This window comes from Eucyclogobius newberryi, unplaced genomic scaffold (assembly GCF_026437365.1).
Source record: "Eucyclogobius newberryi isolate DKJ021-1_F unplaced genomic scaffold, fEucNew1.0.hap1 SCAF_107, whole genome shotgun sequence".
Lineage (NCBI taxonomy): Eukaryota > Metazoa > Chordata > Actinopteri > Gobiiformes > Gobiidae > Eucyclogobius > Eucyclogobius newberryi.
In genome coordinates, this window is record NW_027315732.1 from 237,042 (window position 1) to 258,939 (window position 21,898).

At 51.0% G+C, this 21,898-nt stretch overlaps 1 protein-coding gene across 1 annotated transcript in view; it reads left to right on the plus strand.

The window, feature by feature from the left end:
* Positions 1–21,898, plus strand: part of slc18a2 (solute carrier family 18 member 2) — an 81,565-nt gene that overhangs the window by 33,394 nt on the left and 26,273 nt on the right. Inside the window, exon 10 of the mRNA XM_072432250.1 lies at positions 16,485–16,563. Within this exon, the coding sequence (XP_072288351.1) occupies positions 16,485–16,563 (79 nt within the window). The remainder of the gene's footprint in view (positions 1–16,484; positions 16,564–21,898) is intronic.

A 21,898-nucleotide genomic window follows, 5' to 3' on the forward strand; every position in this document is an offset into this window, starting at 1 on the left:
ACTAAACCAGGTCTAAACCAGGTCTAAACCAGGTCTAAACCAGGTCTAAACCAGAACTAAACCAGGTCTAAACCAGGTCTAAACCAGGTCTAAACCAGGTCTAAACCAGAACTAAACCAGGTCTAAACCAGGTCTAAACCAGGTCTAAACCAGGTCTAAACCAGGTCTAAACCAGAACTAAACCAGGTCTAAACCAGGTCTAAACCAGGTCTAAACCAGAACTAAACCAGGTCTAAACCAGGTCTAAACCAGGTCTAAACCAGGTCTAAACCAGGTCTAAACCAGGTCTAAACCAGAACTAAACCAGGTCTAAACCAGGTCTAAACCAGGTCTAAACCAGAACTAAACCAGGTCTAAACCAGGTCTAAACCAGGTCTAAACCAGGTCTAAACCAGAACTAAACCAGGTCTAAACCAGGTCTAAACCAGGTCTAAACCAGAACTAAACCAGGTCTAAACCAGGTCTAAACCAGGTCTAAACCAGGTCTAAACCAGGTCTAAACCAGGTCTAAACCAGAACTAAACCAGGTCTAAACCAGGTCTAAACCAGGTCTAAACCAGAACTAAACCAGGTCTAAACCAGGTCTAAACCAGGTCTAAACCAGGTCTAAACCAGGTCTAAACCAGGTCTAAACCAGAACTAAACCAGGTCTAAACCAGGTCTAAACCAGGTCTAAACCAGAACTAAACCAGGTCTAAACCAGGTCTAAACCAGGTCTAAACCAGGTCTAAACCAGAACTAAACCAGGTCTAAACCAGGTCTAAACCAGGTCTAAACCAGAACTAAACCAGGTCTAAACCAGGTCTAAACCAGGTCTAAACCAGGTCTAAACCAGGTCTAAACCAGGTCTAAACCAGAACTAAACCAGGTCTAAACCAGGTCTAAACCAGGTCTAAACCAGAACTAAACCAGGTCTAAACCAGGTCTAAACCAGGTCTAAACCAGGTCTAAACCAGGTCTAAACCAGGTCTAAACCAGAACTAAACCAGGTCTAAACCAGGTCTAAACCAGGTCTAAACCAGGTCTAAACCAAAACTAAACCAGGTCTAAACCAGGACTAAACCAGGTCTGAACCAGGTCTAAACCAGGTCTAAACCAGGTCTAAACCAGAACTAAACCAGGTCTAAACCAGGTCTAAACCAGGTCTAAACCAGAACTAAACCAGGTCTAAACCAGGACTAAACCAGGTCTGAACCAGGTCTAAACCAGGTCTAAACCAGGTCTAAACCAGAACTAAACCAGGTCTAAACCAGGTCTAAACCAGGTCTAAACCAGAACTAAACCAGGTCTAAACCAGGTCTAAACCAGGTCTAAACCAGGTCTAAACCAGGTCTAAACCAGGTCTAAACCAGGTCTAAACCAGAACTAAACCAGGTCTAAACCAGGACTAAACCAGGTCTGAACCAGGTCTAAACCAGGTCTAAACCAGGTCTAAACCAGAACTAAACCAGGTCTAAACCAGGTCTAAACCAGGTCTAAACCAGAACTAAACCAGGTCTAAACCAGGTCTAAACCAGGTCTAAACCAGGTCTAAACCAGGTCTAAACCAGAACTAAACCAGGTCTAAACCAGGTCTAAACCAGGTCTAAACCAGGTCTAAACCAGAACTAAACCAGGTCTAAACCAGGTCTAAACCAGGTCTAAACCAGGTCTAAACCAGGTCTAAACCAGAACTAAACCAGGTCTAAACCAGGTCTAAACCAGGTCTAAACCAGAACTAAACCAGGTCTAAACCAGGTCTAAACCAGAACTAAACCAGGTCTAAACCAGGTCTAAACCAGGTCTAAACCAGAACTAAACCAGGTCTAAACCAGGTCTAAACCAGAACTAAACCAGGTCTAAACCAGGTCTAAACCAGGTCTAAACCAGAACTAAACCAGGTCTAAACCAGGACTAAACCAGGTCTGAACCAGGTCTAAACCAGGTCTAAACCAGGTCTAAACCAGGTCTAAACCAGAACTAAACCAGAACTAAACCAGGTCTAAACCAGGTCTAAACCAGGTCTAAACCAGGTCTAAACCAGGTCTAAACCAGAACTAAACCAGGTCTAAACCAGGTCTAAACCAGGTCTAAACCAGAACTAAACCAGGTCTAAACCAGGACTAAACCAGGTCTGAACCAGGTCTGAACCAGGTCTAAACCAGGTCTAAACCAGGTCTAAACCAGGTCTAAACCAGAACTAAACCAGGTCTAAACCAGGTCTAAACCAGGTCTAAACCAGAACTAAACCAGGTCTAAACCAGGACTAAACCAGGTCTGAACCAGGTCTAAACCAGGTCTAAACCAGGTCTAAACCAGAACTAAACCAGGTCTAAACCAGGTCTAAACCAGGTCTAAACCAGAACTAAACCAGGTCTAAACCAGGTCTAAACCAGGTCTAAACCAGGTCTAAACCAGAACTAAACCAGGTCTAAACCAGGTCTAAACCAGGTCTAAACCAGGTCTAAACCAGGTCTAAACCAGAACTAAACCAGGTCTAAACCAGGTCTAAACCAGGTCTAAACCAGGTCTAAACCAGGTCTAAACCAGGTCTAAACCAGAACTAAACCAGGTCTAAACCAGGTCTAAACCAGGTCTAAACCAGAACTAAACCAGGTCTAAACCAGGTCTAAACCAGAACTAAACCAGGTCTAAACCAGGTCTAAACCAGGTCTAAACCAGAACTAAACCAGGTCTAAACCAGGTCTAAACCAGGTCTGAACCAGGTCTAAACCAGGTCTAAACCAGGTCTAAACCAGGTCTAAACCAGGTCTAAACCAGAACTAAACCAGGTCTAAACCAGGTCTGAACCAGGTCTAAACCAGGTCTAAACCAGGTCTGAACCAGGTCTAAACCAGGTCTAAACAGGTCTAAACCAGAACTAAACCAGGTCTAAACCAGGTCTAAACCAGGTCTAAACCAGAACTAAACCAGGTCTAAACCAGGTCTAAACCAGGTCTAAACCAGGTCTAAACCAGGTCTAAACCAGAACTAAACCAGGTCTAAACCAGGACTAAACCAGGTCTCAACCAGGTCTAAACCAGGTCTAAACCAGGTCTAAACCAGAACTAAACCAGGTCTAAACCAGGTCTAAACCAGGTCTAAACCAGAACTAAACCAGAACTAAACCAGGTCTAAACCAGGTCTAAACCAGGTCTAAACCAGGTCTAAACCAGAACTAAACCAGGTCTAAACCAGGTCTAAACCAGGTCTAAACCAGGTCTAAACCAGGTCTAAACCAGAACTAAACCAGGTCTATACCAGGTCTAAACCAGGTCTAAACCAGGTCTAAACCAGGTCTAAACCAGACCTAAACCAGGTCTAAACCAGGTCTAAACCAGGTCTAAACCAGAACTAAACCAGGTCTAAACCAGGTCTAAACCAGAACTAAACCAGGTCTAAACCAGGTCTAAACCAGGTCTAAACCAGAACTAAACCAGGTCTAAACCAGGACTAAACCAGGTCTGAACCAGGTCTAAACCAGGTCTAAACCAGGTCTAAACCAGGTCTAAACCAGAACTAAACCAGAACTAAACCAGGTCTAAACCAGGTCTAAACCAGGTCTAAACCAGGTCTAAACCAGGTCTAAACCAGAACTAAACCAGGTCTAAACCAGGTCTAAACCAGGTCTAAACCAGAACTAAACCAGGTCTAAACCAGGACTAAACCAGGTCTGAACCAGGTCTGAACCAGGTCTAAACCAGGTCTAAACCAGGTCTAAACCAGGTCTAAACCAGAACTAAACCAGGTCTAAACCAGGTCTAAACCAGGTCTAAACCAGAACTAAACCAGGTCTAAACCAGGACTAAACCAGGTCTGAACCAGGTCTAAACCAGGTCTAAACCAGGTCTAAACCAGAACTAAACCAGGTCTAAACCAGGTCTAAACCAGGTCTAAACCAGAACTAAACCAGGTCTAAACCAGGTCTAAACCAGGTCTAAACCAGGTCTAAACCAGGTCTAAACCAGAACTAAACCAGGTCTAAACCAGGTCTAAACCAGGTCTAAACCAGGTCTAAACCAGGTCTAAACCAGGTCTAAACCAGAACTAAACCAGGTCTAAACCAAGTCTAAACCAGGTCTAAACCAGAACTAAACCAGGTCTAAACCAGGTCTAAACCAGAACTAAACCAGGTCTAAACCAGGTCTAAACCAGGTCTAAACCAGAACTAAACCAGGTCTAAACCAGGTCTAAACCAGGTCTAAACCAGAACTAAACCAGAACTAAACCAGGTCTAAACCAGGTCTAAACCAGGTCTAAACCAGGTCTAAACCAGGTCTAAACCAGAACTAAACCAGGTCTAAACCAGGTCTAAACCAGGTCTAAACCAGGACTAAACCAGGTCTGAACCAGGTCTGAACCAGGTCTAAACCAGGTCTAAACCAGGTCTAAACCAGGTCTAAACCAGAACTAAACCAGGTCTAAACCAGGTCTAAACCAGGTCTAAACCAGAACTAAACCAGGTCTAAACCAGGACTAAACCAGGTCTGAACCAGGTCTAAACCAGGTCTAAACCAGGTCTAAACCAGAACTAAACCAGGTCTAAACCAGGTCTAAACCAGGTCTAAACCAGGTCTAAACCAGAACTAAACCAGGTCTAAACCAGGTCTAAACCAGGTCTAAACCAGGTCTAAACCAGAACTAAACCAGGTCTAAACCAGGTCTAAACCAGGTCTAAACCAGAACTAAACCAGGTCTAAACCAGAACTAAACCAGGTCTAAACCAGGTCTAAACCAGGTCTAAACCAGGTCTAAACCAGAACTAAACCAGAACTAAACCAGGTCTAAACCAGGTCTAAACCAGAACTAAACCGGGTCTAAACCAGGTCTAAACCAGAACTAAACCAGAACTAAACCAGGTCTAAACCAGGTCTAAACCAGGACTAAACCAGGTCTTAACCAGGTCTAAACCAGGTCTAAACCAGGTCTAAACCAGAACTAAACCAGGTCTAAACCAGAACTAAACCAGGTCTAAACCAGGTCTAAACCAGGTCTAAACCAGGTCTAAACCAGAACTAAACCAGGTCTAAACCAGGTCTAAACCAGGTCTAAACCAGGTCTAAACCAGAACTAAACCAGGTCTAAACCAGGTCTAAACCAGGTCTAAACCAGGTCTAAACCAGAACTAAACCAGGTCTAAACCAGAACTAAACCAGGTCTAAACCAGGTCTAAACCAGGACTGAACCAGGTCTGAACCAGGTCTAAACCAGGTCTAAACCAGGTCTAAATCAGAACTAAACCAGGTCTAAACCAGGTCTAAACCAGGTCTAAACCAGAACTAAACCAGGTCTAAACCAGGTCTAAACCAGGTCTAAACCAGAACTAAACCAGGTCTAAACCAGGTCTAAACCAGGTCTAAACCAGAACTAAACCAGGTCTAAACCAGGTCTAAACCAGGTCTAAACCAGGTCTAAACCAGAACTAAACCAGGTCTAAACCAGGTCTAAACCAGGTCTAAACCAGAACTAAACCAGGTCTAAACCAGGTCTAAACCAGGTCTAAACCAGGTCTAAACCAGAACTAAACCAGGTCTAAACCAGGTCTAAACCAGGTCTAAACCAGAACTAAAGCAGGTCTAAACCAGGTCTAAACCAGGTCTAAACCAGGTCTAAACCAGGTCTAAACCAGGTCTAAACCAGAACTAAACCAGGTCTAAACCAGGTCTAAACCAGGTCTAAACCAGAACTAAACCAGGTCTAAACCAGGTCTAAACCAGGTCTAAACCAGAACTAAACCAGGTCTAAACCAGGTCTAAACCAGGTCTAAACCAGGTCTATACCAGAACTAAACCAGGTCTAAACCAGGTCTAAACCAGGACTAAACCAGGTCTGAACCAGGTCTGAACCAGGTCTAAACCAGGTCTAAACCAGAACTAAACCAGGTCTAAACCAGGTCTAAACCAGGTCTAAACCAGGTCTAAACCAGGTCTAAAACAGGTCTAAACCAGAACTAAACCAGGTCTAAACCAGGTCTAAACCAGGTCTAAACCAGAACTAAACCAGGTCTAAACCAGGACTGAACCAGGTCTAAACCAGGTCTAAACCAGGTCTAAACCAGAACTAAACCAGGTCTAAACCAGGTCTAAACCAGGTCTAAACCAGGTCTAAACCAGACCTAAACCAGGTCTAAACCAGGTCTAAACCAGGTCTAAACCAGACCTAAACCAGGTCTAAACCAGGTCTAAACCAGAACTAAACCAGGTCTAAACCAGGTCTAAACCAGGTCTAAACCAGAACTAAACCAGGTCTAAACCAGGACTGAACCAGGTCTTAACCAGGTCTGAACCAGGTCTAAACCAGGTCTAAACCAGGTCTAAACCAGAACTAAACCAGGTCTAAACCAGGTCTAAACCAGGTCTAAACCAGAACTAAACCAGGTCTAAACCAGGTCTAAACCAGGTCTGAACCAGGTCTAAACCAGGTCTAAACCAGGTCTAAACCAGGTCTAAACCAGGACTAAACCAGGTCTAAACCAGGTCTAAACCAGGTCTGAACCAGGTCTAAACCAGGTCTGAACCAGAACTAAACCAGGTCTAAACCAGAACTAAACCAGGTCTAAACCAGGTCTAAACCAGGTCTAAACCAGGTCTAAACCAGGTCTAAACCAGGTCTAAACCAGGTCTAAACCAGAACTAAACCAGGTCTAAACCAGAACTAAACCAGGTCTAAACCAGGTCTAAACCAGGTCTGAACCAGGTCTAAACCAGGTCTAAACCAGGTCTAAACCAAAACTAAACCAGGTCTAAACCAGGACTAAACCAGGTCTGAACCAGGTCTAAACCAGGTCTAAACCAGGTCTAAACCAGAACTAAACCAGGTCTAAACCAGGTCTAAACCAGGTCTAAACCAGAACTAAACCAGGTCTAAACCAGGACTAAACCAGGTCTGAACCAGGTCTAAACCAGGTCTAAACCAGGTCTAAACCAGAACTAAACCAGGTCTAAACCAGGTCTAAACCAGGTCTAAACCAGAACTAAACCAGGTCTAAACCAGGTCTAAACCAGGTCTAAACCAGGTCTAAACCAGGTCTAAACAAGGTCTAAACCAGAACTAAACCAGGTCTAAACCAGGTCTAAACCAGAACTAAACCAGGTCTAAACCAGGTCTAAACCAGGTCTAAACCAGAACTAAACCAGGTCTAAACCAGGTCTAAACCAGGTCTAAACCAGGTCTAAACCAGGTCTAAACCAGAACTAAACCAGGTCTAAACCAGGTCTAAACCAGGTCTAAACCAGGTCTAAACCAGAACTAAACCAGGTCTAAACCAGGTCTAAACCAGGTCTAAACCAGGTCTAAACCAGAACTAAACCAGGTCTAAACCAGGTCTAAACCAGGTCTAAACCAGAACTAAACCAGGTCTAAACCAGGTCTAAACCAGAACTAAACCAGGTCTAAACCAGGACTAAACCAGGTCTGAACCAGGTCTAAACCAGGTCTAAACCAGGTCTAAACCAGGTCTAAACCAGAACTAAACCAGAACTAAACCAGGTCTAAACCAGGTCTAAACCAGGTCTAAACCAGGTCTAAACCAGGTCTAAACCAGAACTAAACCAGGTCTAAACCAGGTCTAAACCAGGTCTAAACCAGAACTAAACCAGGTCTAAACCAGGACTAAACCAGGTCTGAACCAGGTCTAAACCAGGTCTAAACCAGGTCTAAACCAGAACTAAACCAGGTCTAAACCAGGTCTAAACCAGGTCTAAACCAGAACTAAACCAGGTCTAAACCAGGTCTAAACCAGGTCTAAACCAGGTCTAAACCAGGTCTAAACCAGAACTAAACCAGGTCTAAACCAGGTCTAAACCAGGTCTAAACCAGGTCTAAACCAGGTCTAAACCAGAACTAAACCAGGTCTAAACCAGGTCTAAACCAGGTCTAAACCAGGTCTAAACCAGGTCTAAACCAGAACTAAACCAGGTCTAAACCAGGTCTAAACCAGGTCTAAACCAGAACTAAACCAGGTCTAAACCAGGTCTAAACCAGAACTAAACCAGGTCTAAACCAGGTCTAAACCAGGTCCAAACCAGAACTAAACCAGGTCTAAACCAGGTCTAAACCAGGTCTGAACCAGGTCTAAACCAGGTCTAAACCAGGTCTAAACCAAAACTAAACCAGGTCTAAACCAGGTCTAAACCAGGTCTAAACCAGAACTAAACCAGGTCTAAACCAGGACTAAACCAGGTCTGAACCAGGTCTAAACCAGGTCTAAACCAGGTCTAAACCAGAACTAAACCAGGTCTAAACCAGGTCTAAACCAGGTCTAAACCAGAACTAAACCAGGTCTAAACCAGGTCTAAACCAGGTCTAAACCAGGTCTAAACCAGGTCTAAACCAGGTCTAAACCAGAACTAAACCAGGTCTAAACCAGGACTAAACCAGGTCTCAACCAGGTCTAAACCAGGTCTAAACCAGGTCTAAACCAGAACTAAACCAGGTCTAAACCAGGTCTAAACCAGGTCTAAACCAGAACTAAACCAGGTCTAAACCAGGTCTAAACCAGGTCTAAACCAGGTCTAAACCAGGTCTAAACCAGAACTAAACCAGGTCTAAACCAGGTCTAAACCAGGTCTAAACCAGGTCTAAACCAGAACTAAACCAGGTCTAAACCAGGTCTAAACCAGGTCTAAACCAGGTCTAAACCAGAACTAAACCAGGTCTATACCAGGTCTAAACCAGGTCTAAACCAGGTCTAAACCAGGTCTAAACCAGACCTAAACCAGGTCTAAACCAGGTCTAAACCAGGTCTAAACCAGAACTAAACCAGGTCTAAACCAGGTCTAAACCAGAACTAAACCAGGTCTAAACCAGGTCTAAACCAGGTCTAAACCAGAACTAAACCAGGTCTAAACCAGGACTAAACCAGGTCTGAACCAGGTCTAAACCAGAACTAAACCAGAACTAAACCAGGTCTAAACCAGGTCTAAACCAGGTCTAAACCAGAACTAAACCAGAACTAAACCAGGTCTAAACCAGGTCTAAACCAGGTCTAAACCAGGTCTAAACCAGGTCTAAACCAGAACTAAACCAGGTCTAAACCAGGTCTAAACCAGGTCTAAACCAGAACTAAACCAGGTCTAAACCAGGACTAAACCAGGTCTGAACCAGGTCTGAACCAGGTCTAAACCAGGTCTAAACCAGGTCTAAACCAGGTCTAAACCAGAACTAAACCAGGTCTAAACCAGGTCTAAACCAGGTCTAAACCAGAACTAAACCAGGTCTAAACCAGGACTAAACCAGGTCTGAACCAGGTCTAAACCAGGTCTAAACCAGGTCTAAACCAGAACTAAACCAGGTCTAAACCAGGTCTAAACCAGGTCTAAACCAGAACTAAACCAGGTCTAAACCAGGTCTAAACCAGGTCTAAACCAGGTCTAAACCAGGTCTAAACCAGAACTAAACCAGGTCTAAACCAGGTCTAAACCAGGTCTAAACCAGGTCTAAACCAGGTCTAAACCAGAACTAAACCAGGTCTAAACCAGGTCTAAACCAGGTCTAAACCAGGTCCAAACCAGGTCTAAACCAGGTCTAAACCAGGTCTAAACCAGGTCTAAACCAGAACTAAACCAGGTCTAAACCAGGTCTAAACCAGGTCTAAACCAGAACTAAACCAGGTCTAAACCAGGTCTAAACCAGAACTAAACCAGGTCTAAACCAGGTCTAAACCAGGTCTAAACCAGAACTAAACCAGGTCTAAACCAGGACTAAACCAGGTCTGAACCAGGTCTAAACCAGGTCTAAACCAGGTCTAAACCAGGTCTAAACCAGAACTAAACCAGAACTAAACCAGGTCTAAACCAGGTCTAAACCAGGTCTAAACCAGGTCTAAATCAGGTCTAAACCAGAACTAAACCAGGTCTAAACCAGGTCTAAACCAGGTCTAAACCAGGACTAAACCAGGTCTGAACCAGGTCTGAACCAGGTCTAAACCAGGTCTAAACCAGGTCTAAACCAGGTCTAAACCAGAACTAAACCAGGTCTAAACCAGGACTAAACCAGGTCTGAACCAGGTCTAAACCAGGTCTAAACCAGGTCTAAACCAGAACTAAACCAGGTCTAAACCAGGTCTAAACCAGGTCTAAACCAGAACTAAACCAGGTCTAAACCAGGTCTAAACCAGGTCTAAACCAGGTCTAAACCAGAACTAAACCAGGTCTAAACCAGGTCTAAACCAGGTCTAAACCAGGTCTAAACCAGAACTAAACCAGGTCTAAACCAGGTCTAAACCAGGTCTAAACCAGAACTAAACCAGGTCTAAACCAGAACTAAACCAGGTCTAAACCAGGTCTAAACCAGGTCTAAACCAGGTCTAAACCAGAACTAAACCAGAACTAAACCAGGTCTAAACCAGGTCTAAACCAGAACTAAACCGGGTCTAAACCAGGTCTAAACCAGAACTAAACCAGAACTAAACCAGGTCTAAACCAGGTCTAAACCAGGACTAAACCAGGTCTTAACCAGGTCTAAACCAGGTCTAAACCAGGTCTAAACCAGAACTAAACCAGGTCTAAACCAGAACTAAACCAGGTCTAAACCAGGTCTAAACCAGGTCTAAACCAGGTCTAAACCAGAACTAAACCAGGTCTAAACCAGGTCTAAACCAGGTCTAAACCAGGTCTAAACCAGAACTAAACCAGGTCTAAACCAGGTCTAAACCAGGTCTAAACCAGGTCTAAACCAGAACTAAACCAGGTCTAAACCAGAACTAAACCAGGTCTAAACCAGGTCTAAACCAGGACTGAACCAGGTCTGAACCAGGTCTAAACCAGGTCTAAACCAGGTCTAAATCAGAACTAAACCAGGTCTAAACCAGGTCTAAACCAGGTCTAAACCAGAACTAAACCAGGTCTAAACCAGGTCTAAACCAGGTCTAAACCAGAACTAAACCAGGTCTAAACCAGGTCTAAACCAGGTCTAAACCAGAACTAAACCAGGTCTAAACCAGGTCTAAACCAGGTCTAAACCAGGTCTAAACCAGAACTAAACCAGGTCTAAACCAGGTCTAAACCAGGTCTAAACCAGAACTAAACCAGGTCTAAACCAGGTCTAAACCAGGTCTAAACCAGGTCTAAACCAGAACTAAACCAGGTCTAAACCAGGTCTAAACCAGGTCTAAACCAGAACTAAAGCAGGTCTAAACCAGGTCTAAACCAGGTCTAAACCAGGTCTAAACCAGGTCTAAACCAGGTCTAAACCAGGTCTAAACCAGAACTAAACCAGGTCTAAACCAGGTCTAAACCAGGTCTAAACCAGAACTAAACCAGGTCTAAACCAGGTCTAAACCAGGTCTAAACCAGAACTAAACCAGGTCTAAACCAGGTCTAAACCAGGTCTAAACCAGGTCTATACCAGAACTAAACCAGGTCTAAACCAGGTCTAAACCAGGACTAAACCAGGTCTGAACCAGGTCTGAACCAGGTCTAAACCAGGTCTAAACCAGAACTAAACCAGGTCTAAACCAGGTCTAAACCAGGTCTAAACCAGGTCTAAACCAGGTCTAAAACAGGTCTAAACCAGAACTAAACCAGGTCTAAACCAGGTCTAAACCAGGTCTAAACCAGAACTAAACCAGGTCTAAACCAGGACTGAACCAGGTCTAAACCAGGTCTAAACCAGGTCTAAACCAGAACTAAACCAGGTCTAAACCAGGTCTAAACCAGGTCTAAACCAGGTCTAAACCAGACCTAAACCAGGTCTAAACCAGGTCTAAACCAGAACTAAACCAGGTCTAAACCAGGTCTAAACCAGGTCTAAACCAGAACTAAACCAGGTCTAAACCAGGACTGAACCAGGTCTTAACCAGGTCTGAACCAGGTCTAAACCAGGTCTAAACCAGGTCTAAACCAGAACTAAACCAGGTCTAAACCAGGTCTAAACCAGGTCTAAACCAGAACTAAACCAGGTCTAAACCAGGACTGAACCAGGTCTGAACCAGGTCTAAACCAGGTCTAAACCAGGTCTAAACCAGAACTAAACCAGGTCTAAACCAGGTCTAAACCAGGTCTAAACCAGGTCTAAACCAGGTCTAAAACAGGTCTAAACCAGAACTAAACCAGGTCTAAACCAGAACTAAACCAGGTCTAAACCAGGTCTAAACCAGGTCCAAACCAGGACTGAACCAGGTCTAAACCAGGTCTAAACCAGGTCTAAACCAGAACTAAACCAGGTCTAAACCAGGTCTAAACCAGGTCTAAACCAGGTCTAAACCAGACCTAAACCAGGTCTAAACCAGGTCTAAACCAGAACTAAACCAGGTCTAAACCAGGTCTAAACCAGGTCTAAACCAGAACTAAACCAGGTCTAAACCAGGACTGAACCAGGTCTTAACCAGGTCTGAACCAGGTCTAAACCAGGTCTAAACCAGGTCTAAACCAGGTCTAAACCAGGTCTAAACCAGAACTAAACCAGGTCTAAACCAGGACTGAACCAGGTCTGAACCAGGTCTAAACCAGGTCTAAACCAGGTCTAAACCAGAACTAAACCAGGTCTAAACCAGGTCTAAACCAGGTCTAAACCAGAACTAAACCAGGTCTAAACCAGGTCTAAACCAGGTCTAAACCAGGTCTAAACCAGAACTAAACCAGGTCTAAACCAGGTCTAAACCAGGTCTAAACCAGAACTAAACCAGGTCTAAACCAGGTCTAAACCAGGTCTAAACCAGAACTAAACCAGGTCTAAACCAGGTCTAAACCAGGTCTAAACCAGGTCTATACCAGAACTAAACCAGGTCTAAACCAGGTCTAAACCAGGACTAAACCAGGTCTGAACCAGATCTGAACCAGGTCTAAACCAGGTCTAAACCAGAACTAAACCAGGTCTAAACCAGGTCTAAACCAGGTCCAAACCAGGTCTAAACCAGACCTAAACCAGGTCTAAACCAGGTCTAAACCAGAACTAAACAAGGTTTAAACCAGGTCTAAACCAGGTCTAAACCAGAACTAAACCAGGTCTAAACCAGGACTGAACCAGGTCTGAACCAGGTCTGAACCAGGTCTAAACCAGGTCTAAACCAGGTCTAAACCAGAACTAAACCAGGTCTAAACCAGGTCTAAACCAGAACTAAACCAGGTCTAAACCAGGACTGAACCAGGTCTGAACCAGGTCTAAACCAGGTCTAAACCAGGTCTAAACCAGAACTAAACCAGGTCTAAACCAGGTCTAAACCAGGTCTAAACCAGGTCTAAACCAGAACTAAACCAGGTCTAAACCAGGTCTAAACCAGGTCTAAACCAGGTCTAAACCAGAACTAAACCAGGTCTAAACCAGGTCTAAACCAGGTCTAAACCAGGTCTAAACCAGAACTAAACCAGGTCTAAACCAGGTCTAAACCAGGTCTAAACCAGGTCTATACCAGAACTAAACCAGGTCTAAACCAGGTCTAAACCAGGACTAAACCAGGTCTGAACCAGGTCTGAACCAGGTCTAAACCAGGTCTAAACCAGAACTAAACCAGGTCTAAACCAGGTCTAAACCAGGTCTAAACCAGGTCTAAACCAGGTCTAAAACAGGTCTAAACCAGAACTAAACCAGGACTAAACCAGGTCTAATCCAGGACTGAACCAGGTCTAAACCAGAACTAAACCAGGTCTAAACCAGGTCTAAACCAGGTCTAAACCAGGTCTAAACCAGACCTAAACCAGGTCTAAACCAGGTCTAAACCAGAACTAAACCAGGTCTAAACCAGGTCTAAACCAGGTCTAAACCAGAACTAAACCAGGTCTAAACCAGGACTGAACCAGGTCTGAACCAGGTCTGAACCAGGTCTAAACCAGGTCTAAACCAGGTCTAAACCAGAACTAAACCAGGTCTAAACCAGGTCTAAACCAGGTCTAAACCAGAACTAAACCAGGTCTAAACCAGGACTGAACCAGGTCTGAACCAGGTCTAAACCAGGTCTAAACCAGGTCTAAACCAGAACTAAACCAGGTCTAAACCAGGTCTAAACCAGGTCTAAACCAGGTCTAAACCAGAACTAAACCAGGTCTAAACCAGGTCTAAACCAGGTCTAAACCAGGTCTAAACCAGAACTAAACCAGGTCTAAACCAGGTCTAAACCAGGTCTAAACCAGAACTAAACCAGGTCTAAACCAGGTCTAAACCAGGTCTAAACCAGGTCTAAACCAGGTCTAAACCAGAACTAAACCAGGTCTAAACCAGGTCTAAACCAGAACTAAACCAGGTCTAAACCAGGTCTAAACCAGAACTAAACCAGAACTAAACCAGGTCTAAACCAGGACTAAACCAGGTCTGAACCAGGTCTAAACCAGGTCTAAACCAGGTCTAAACCAGAACTAAACCAGGTCTAAACCAGGTCTAAACCAGGTCTAAACCAGGTCTAAACCAGAACTAAACCAGGTCTTAACCAGGTCTAAACCAGGTCTAAACCAGGTCTAAACCAGGTCTAAACCAGGTCTAAACCAGAACTAAACCAGGTCTAAACCAGGTCTAAACCAGGTCTAAACCAGGTCTAAACCAGAACTAAACCAGGTCTAAACCAGGTCTAAACCAGGTCTGAACCAGGTCTGAACCAGGTCTAAACCAGGTCTAAACCAGGTCTAAACCAGAACTAAACCAGGTCTAAACCAGGTCTAAACCAGGTCTAAACCAGAACTAAACCAGGTCTAAACCAGGACTAAACCAGGTCTGAACCAGGTCTAAACCAGGTCTAAACCAGGTCTAAACCAGAACTAAACCAGGTCTAAACCAGGTCTAAACCAGAACTAAACCAGGTCTAAACCAGAACTAAACCAGGTCTAAACCAGGTCTAAACCAGGTCTAAACCAGGTCTAAACCAGGTCTAAACCAGGACTAAACCAGGACTAAACCAGGTGTAAACCAGGTCTAAACCAGGTCTAAACCAGAACTAAACCAGGACTGAACCAGGTCTAAACCAGAACTAAACCAGGTCTAAACCAGGTCTAAACCAGGTCTAAACCAGGTCTAAACCAGACCTAAACCAGGTCTAAACCAGGTCTAAACCAGAACTAAACCAGGTCTAAACCAGGTCTAAACCAGGTCTAAACCAGAACTAAACCAGGTCTAAACCAGGACTGAACCAGGTCTGAACCAGGTCTGAACCAGGTCTAAACCAGGTCTAAACCAGGTCTAAACCAGAACTAAACCAGGTCTAAACCAGGTCTAAACCAGGTCTAAACCAGAACTAAACCAGGTCTAAACCAGGACTGAACCAGGTCTGAACCAGGTCTAAACCAGGTCTAAACCAGGTCTAAACCAGAACTAAACCAGGTCTAAACCAGGTCTAAACCAGGTCTAAACCAGGTCTAAACCAGAACTAAACCAGGTCTAAACCAGGTCTAAACCAGGTCTAAACCAGGTCTAAACCAGAACTAAACCAGGTCTAAACCAGGTCTAAACCAGGTCTAAACCAGAACTAAACCAGGTCTAAACCAGAACTAAACCAGGTCTAAACCAGGTCTAAACCAGGTCTAAACCAGGTCTAAACCAGGTCTAAACCAGAACTAAACCAGGTCTAAACCAGGTCTAAACCAGAACTAAACCAGGTCTAAACCAGGTCTAAACCAGAACTAAACCAGAACTAAACCAGGTCTAAACCAGGACTAAACCAGGTCTGAACCAGGTCTAAACCAGGTCTAAACCAGGTCTAAACCAGAACTAAACCAGGTCTAAACCAGGTCTAAACCAGGTCTAAACCAGGTCTAAACCAGAACTAAACCAGGTCTTAACCAGGTCTAAACCAGGTCTAAACCAGGTCTAAACCAGGTCTAAACCAGGTCTAAACCAGAACTAAACCAGGTCTAAACCAGGTCTAAACCAGGTCTAAACCAGGTCTAAACCAGAACTAAACCAGGTCTAAACCAGGTCTAAACCAGGTCTGAACCAGGTCTGAACCAGGTCTAAACCAGGTCTAAACCAGGTCTAAACCAGAACTAAACCAGGTCTAAACCAGGTCTAAACCAGGTCTAAACCAGAACTAAACCAGGTCTAAACCAGGACTAAACCAGGTCTGAACCAGGTCTAAACCAGGTCTAAACCAGGTCTAAACCAGAACTAAACCAGGTCTAAACCAGGTCTAAACCAGAACTAAACCAGGTCTAAACCAGAACTAAACCAGGTCTAAACCAGGTCTAAACCAGGTCTAAACCAGGTCTAAACCAGGTCTAAACCAGGACTAAACCAGGTGTAAACCAGGTCTAAACCAGGTCTAAACCAGAACTAAACCAGGACTAAACCAGGTCTAAACCAGGACTAAACCAGGTCTAAACCAGGACTAAACCAGGTCTAAACCAGGACTAAACCAGGTCTAAACCAGGACTAAAGCAGGTCTGAACCAGGTCTGAACCAGGTCTGAACCAGGTCTAAACCAGGTCTAAACCAGGTCTAAACCAGGTCTAAACCTTTACACTCACCTTCACCTTTAGCTCCTGACAGTATTTGTAGTAGTATTTGCAGTACTATCTGTAGTACTGACAGTATTTGTAGTAGTATTTGCAGTACTAGCTGTACAAGTATTCTCTCTCTGGTTCCAGGCGTGGCCTTTCTTCCCGCCTCCATCTCTTACCTCATCGGGACCAACATCTTCGGCACCATGGCTCATCGGATGGGCAGGTCTGGACCAGGACCAGGACCAGGACCAGGACCAGAACCAGAACCAGAACCAGGACCAGGACCAGGACCAGGACCAGGACCAGGACCAGGACCAGGACCAGGACCAGAACCAGGACCAGGACCAGGACCAGGACCAGGACCAGGACCAGGACCAGGACCAGGACCAGGACCAGGACCAGGACCAGGACCAGGACCAGGACCAGGACCAGGACCAGGACCAGGCTCATGTTTATCTGGAGATCGCATCAGTCGCTGTTATTAAATCTTGATCTGTTTTTCTCATTAGACGCTTTTGTGTTTCTGTTTTCCTCGGCTTCGTCTCAGACCCCGACCCAGACCCCGACCCCGACCCAGACCCAGACCCCGACCCCGACCCAGACCCCGACCCAGACCCAGACCCCGACCCAGACCCAGACCCAGACCCAGACCCAGACCCCGACCCAGACCCAGACCCCGACCCCGACTCAGACCCAGACCCCGACCCAGACCCCGACCCCGACCCAGACCCAGACCCAGACCCGACCCGACCCAGACCCAGACCCGACCCAGACCCAACCCCGACCCAGACCCAGACCCAGACCCGAGCCCGACCCCGACCCCGACCCAGACCCGACCCAGACCCCGACCCAGACCCAGACCCGACCCAGACCCAGACCCGACCCAGACCCAGACCCGAGCCCGACGCAGACCCCGACCCAGACCCGACCCAGACCCAGACCCGACCCCAGACCCCGACCCAGACCCGACCCAAACTCAGACCCAGACCCGACCCCGACCCAGACCCGACCCAGACCCGACCCAGACCCGACCCCGACCCCGACCCGACCCAGACCCAGACCCAGACCCAGACCCGACCCAGACCCAGACCCGACCCAGACCCGACCCAGACCCAGACCCAACCCAGACCCAGACCCAGACCCCGACCCAGACCCGACCCCGACCCAGACCCCGACCCAGACCCGACCCAGACCCGACCCCGACCCCGACCCGACCCAGACCCAGACCCAGACCCGACCCAGACCCCGACCCAGACCCAGACCCGACCCAGACCCAGACCCGACCCAGACCCAGACCCGAGCCCGACGCAGACCCCGACCCAGACCCGACCCAGACCCAGACCCGACCCCAGACCCCGACCCAGACCCGACCCAAACTCAGACCCAGACCCGACCCCGACCCAGACCCGACCCAGACCCGACCCAGACCCGACCCCGACCCGACCCAGACCCAGACCCAGACCCAGACCCAGACCCGACCCAGACCCAGACCCGACCCAGACCCGACCCAGACCCAGACCCAACCCAGACCCAACCCAGACCCAGACCCAGACCCAGACCCCGACCCGACCCCGACCCGACCCAGACCCCGACCCAGACCCAGACCCGACCCCGAACCCGACCCCGACCCAGACCCCGACCCGACCCAGACCCCGACCCAGACCCGACCCCGACTCAGACCCGACCCCGACCCAGACCCAGACCCGACCCAGACCCCGACCCAGACCCGACCCGACCCAGACCCGACCCCGAACCCGACCCAGACACGACCCCGACCCCGACCCAGACCCCCACCCAGACCCGACCCCGACCCAGACCCCGACCCAGACCCGACCCCGACCCAGACCCGACCCAGACCCAGACCCCGACCCAGACCCGACCCAGACCCAGACCCGACCCAGACCCAGACCCGACTCAGACCCAGACCCGAGCCAGACCCAGACCCGACCCAGACCCGACCCAGACCCAGACCCGAGCCCGACCCAGACCCCGACCCAGACCCGACCCAGACCCCGACCCAGACCCGACCCAGACTCAGACCCAGACCCGACCCCGACCCAGACCCGACCCAGACCCAGACCCGACCCAGACCCGACCAAGACCCAGACCCGACCCAGACCCAGACCCGAGCCCGACCCAGACCCCGACCCGACCCCAGACCCCGACCCAGACCCGACCCAGACTCAGACCCAGACCCGGCCCAGACCCGACCCAGACCCAGACCCAGACCCGACCCAGACCTGACCCAGACCCCGACCCAGACCCGACCCCGACCCAGACCCGACCCAGACCCGACCCAGACCCGACCCAGACCCCGACCCAGACCCAGACCCCGACCCAGACCCGACCCCGAACCCGACCCAGACACGACCCAGACCCCGACCCCGACCCCGACCCGACCCAGACCCCGACCCAGACCCGACCCAGACCCGACCCAGACCCCGACCCAGACCCGACCCCGACCCAGACCCGACCCCGACCCAGACCCGACCCAGACCCAGACCCGACCCAGACCCAGACCCGAGCCCGACCCAGACCCCGACCCCGACCCAGACCCGACCCAGACCCAGACCCGACCCAGACCCAGACCCGACCCCGACTCAGACCCAGACCCGAGCCCGAGCCCGACCCAGACCCAGACCCGACCCCAGACCCCGACCCAGACCCGACCCAGACTCAGACCCAGACCCGAGCCCGACCCAGACCCCGACCCCGACCCAGACCCGACCCAGACCCAGACCCGACCCAGACCCAGACCCAGACCCGACCCCGACCCAGACCCAGACCCGAGCCCGACCCAGACCCAGACCCGACCCCAGACCCCGACCCAGACCCGACCCGACCCCGACCCAGACCCGACCCAGACCCAGACCCGACCCAGACCCAGACCCGACCCAGACCCGACCCAGACCCAGACCCAGACCCGACCCAGACCAGACCCCGACCCCGACCCAGACCAGACTCCGACCCAGACCCCGACCCAGACCCGACCCCGACCCCGAACCCGACCCAGACACGACCCCGACCCAGACCCCGACCCCGACCCCGACCCGACCCAGACCCCGACCCAGACCCGACCCCGACCCAGACCCCGACCCAGACCCGACCCCGACTCAGACCCAGACCCCGACCCAGACCCCGACCCCGACCCGACCCAGACCCAGACCCAGACCCGACCCGACCCAGACCCAGACCCGACCCAGACCCAACCCCGACCCAGACCCAGACCCAGACCCGAGCCCGACCCCGACCCCGACCCAGACCCGACCCAGACCCAGACCCAGACCCGACCCAGACCCAGACCCGACCCAGACCCGAGCCCGACGCAGACCCCGACCCAGACCCGACCCAGACCCAGACCCGACCCCAGACCCCGACCCAGACCCGACCCAAACTAAGACCCAGACCCGACCCCGACCCAGACCCGACCCAGACCCGACCCAGACCCGACCCCGACCCCGACCCGACCCAGACCCAGACCCAGACCCAGACCCGACCCAGACCCAGACCCGACCCAGACCCGACCCAGACCCAGACCCAACCCAGACCCAGACCCAGACCCCGACCCAGACCCGACCCCGACCCAGACCCCGACCCAGACCCGACCCAGACCCGACCCCGAACCCGACCCCGACCCCGACCCAGACCCCGACCCGACCCAGACCCCGACCCAGACCCGACCCCGACTCAGACCCGACCCCGACCCAGACCCAGACCCAGACCCGACCCAGACCAGACCCCGACCCCGACCCAGACCAGACTCCGACCCAGACCCCGACCCAGACCCGACCCCGACCCCGAACCCGACCCAGACACGACCCCGACCCAGACCCCGACCCCGACCCCGACCCCGACCCCGACCCGACCCAGACCCCGACCCAGACCCGACCCCGACCCAGACCCCGACCCAGACCCGACCCCGACTCAGACCCAGACCCCGACCCAGACCCCGACCCCGACCCGACCCAGACCCAGACCCAGACCCGACCCAGACCCAGACCCGACCCAGACCCAACCCCGACCCAGACCCAGACCCAGACCCGAGCCCGACCCCGACCCAGACCCGACCCAGACCCCGACCCAGACCCGACCCAGACCCAGACCCGACCCAGACCCAGACCCGAGCCCGACGCAGACCCCGACCCAGACCCGACCCAGACCCAGACCCGACCCCAGACCCCGACCCAGACCCGACCCAAACTCAGACCCAGACCCGACCCCGACCCAGACCCGACCCAGACCCGACCCAGACCCGACCCCGACCCCGACCCGACCCAGACCCAGACCCAGACCCAGACCCGACCCAGACCCAGACCCGACCCAGACCCGACCCAGACCCAGACCCAACCCAGACCCAGACCCAGACCCCGACCCAGACCCGACCCCGACCCAGACCCCGACCCAGACCCGACCCAGACCCGACCCCGAACCCGACCCCGACCCAGACCCCGACCCGACCCAGACCCCGACCCAGACCCGACCCCGACTCAGACCCGACCCCGACCCAGACCCAGACCCGACCCAGACCCCGACCCAGACCCGACCCGACCCAGACCCGACCCCGAACCCGACCCAGACACGACCCCGACCCCGACCCCGACCCCGACCCAGACCCGACCCAGACCCAGACCCCGACCCAGACCAGACCCGACCCAGACCCGACCCAGACCCGACTCAGACCCAGACCCGAGCCAGACCCAGACCCGACCCAGACCCGACCCAGACCCGACCCAGACCCAGACCCGACCCAGACCCGACCCAGACCCAGACCCAGACCCGACCCAGACCAGACCCCGACCCCGACCCAGACCAGACTCCGACCCAGACCCCGACCCAGACCCGACCCCGACCCCGAACCCGACCCAGACACGACCCCGACCCAGACCCCGACCCCGACCCCGACCCGACCCAGACCCAGACCCGACCCCGACCCAGACCCCGACCCAGACCCGACCCCGACTCAGACCCAGACCCCGACCCAGACCCCGACCCCGACCCGACCCAGACCCAGACCCAGACCCGACCCGACCCAGACCCAGACCCGACCCAGACCCAACCCCGACCCAGACCCAGACCCAGACCCGAGCCCGACCCCGACCCCGACCCAGACCCGACCCAGACCCCGACCCAGACCCAGACCCGACCCAGACCCATACCCGACCCAGACCCAGACCCGAGCCCGACGCAGACCCCGACCCAGACCCGACCCAGACCCAGACCCGACCCAGACCCAGACCCAGACCCAGACCCAGACCCGAGCCCGACCCAGACCCCGACCCAGACCCGACCCAGACCCAGACCCGACCCCAGACCCCGACCCAGACCCGACCCAGACTCAGACCCAGACCCGACCCCGACCCAGACCCGACCCAGACCCAGACCTGACCCAGACCCCGACCCCGACCCCGACCCGACCCCGACCCAGACCCGACCCAGACCCAGACCCAGACCCGACCCAGACCCAGACCCCGACCCCGACCCCGACCCAGACCCGACCCAGACCCCGACCCCGACCCCGAACCCGACCCAGACACGACCCCGACCCAGACCCCGACCCA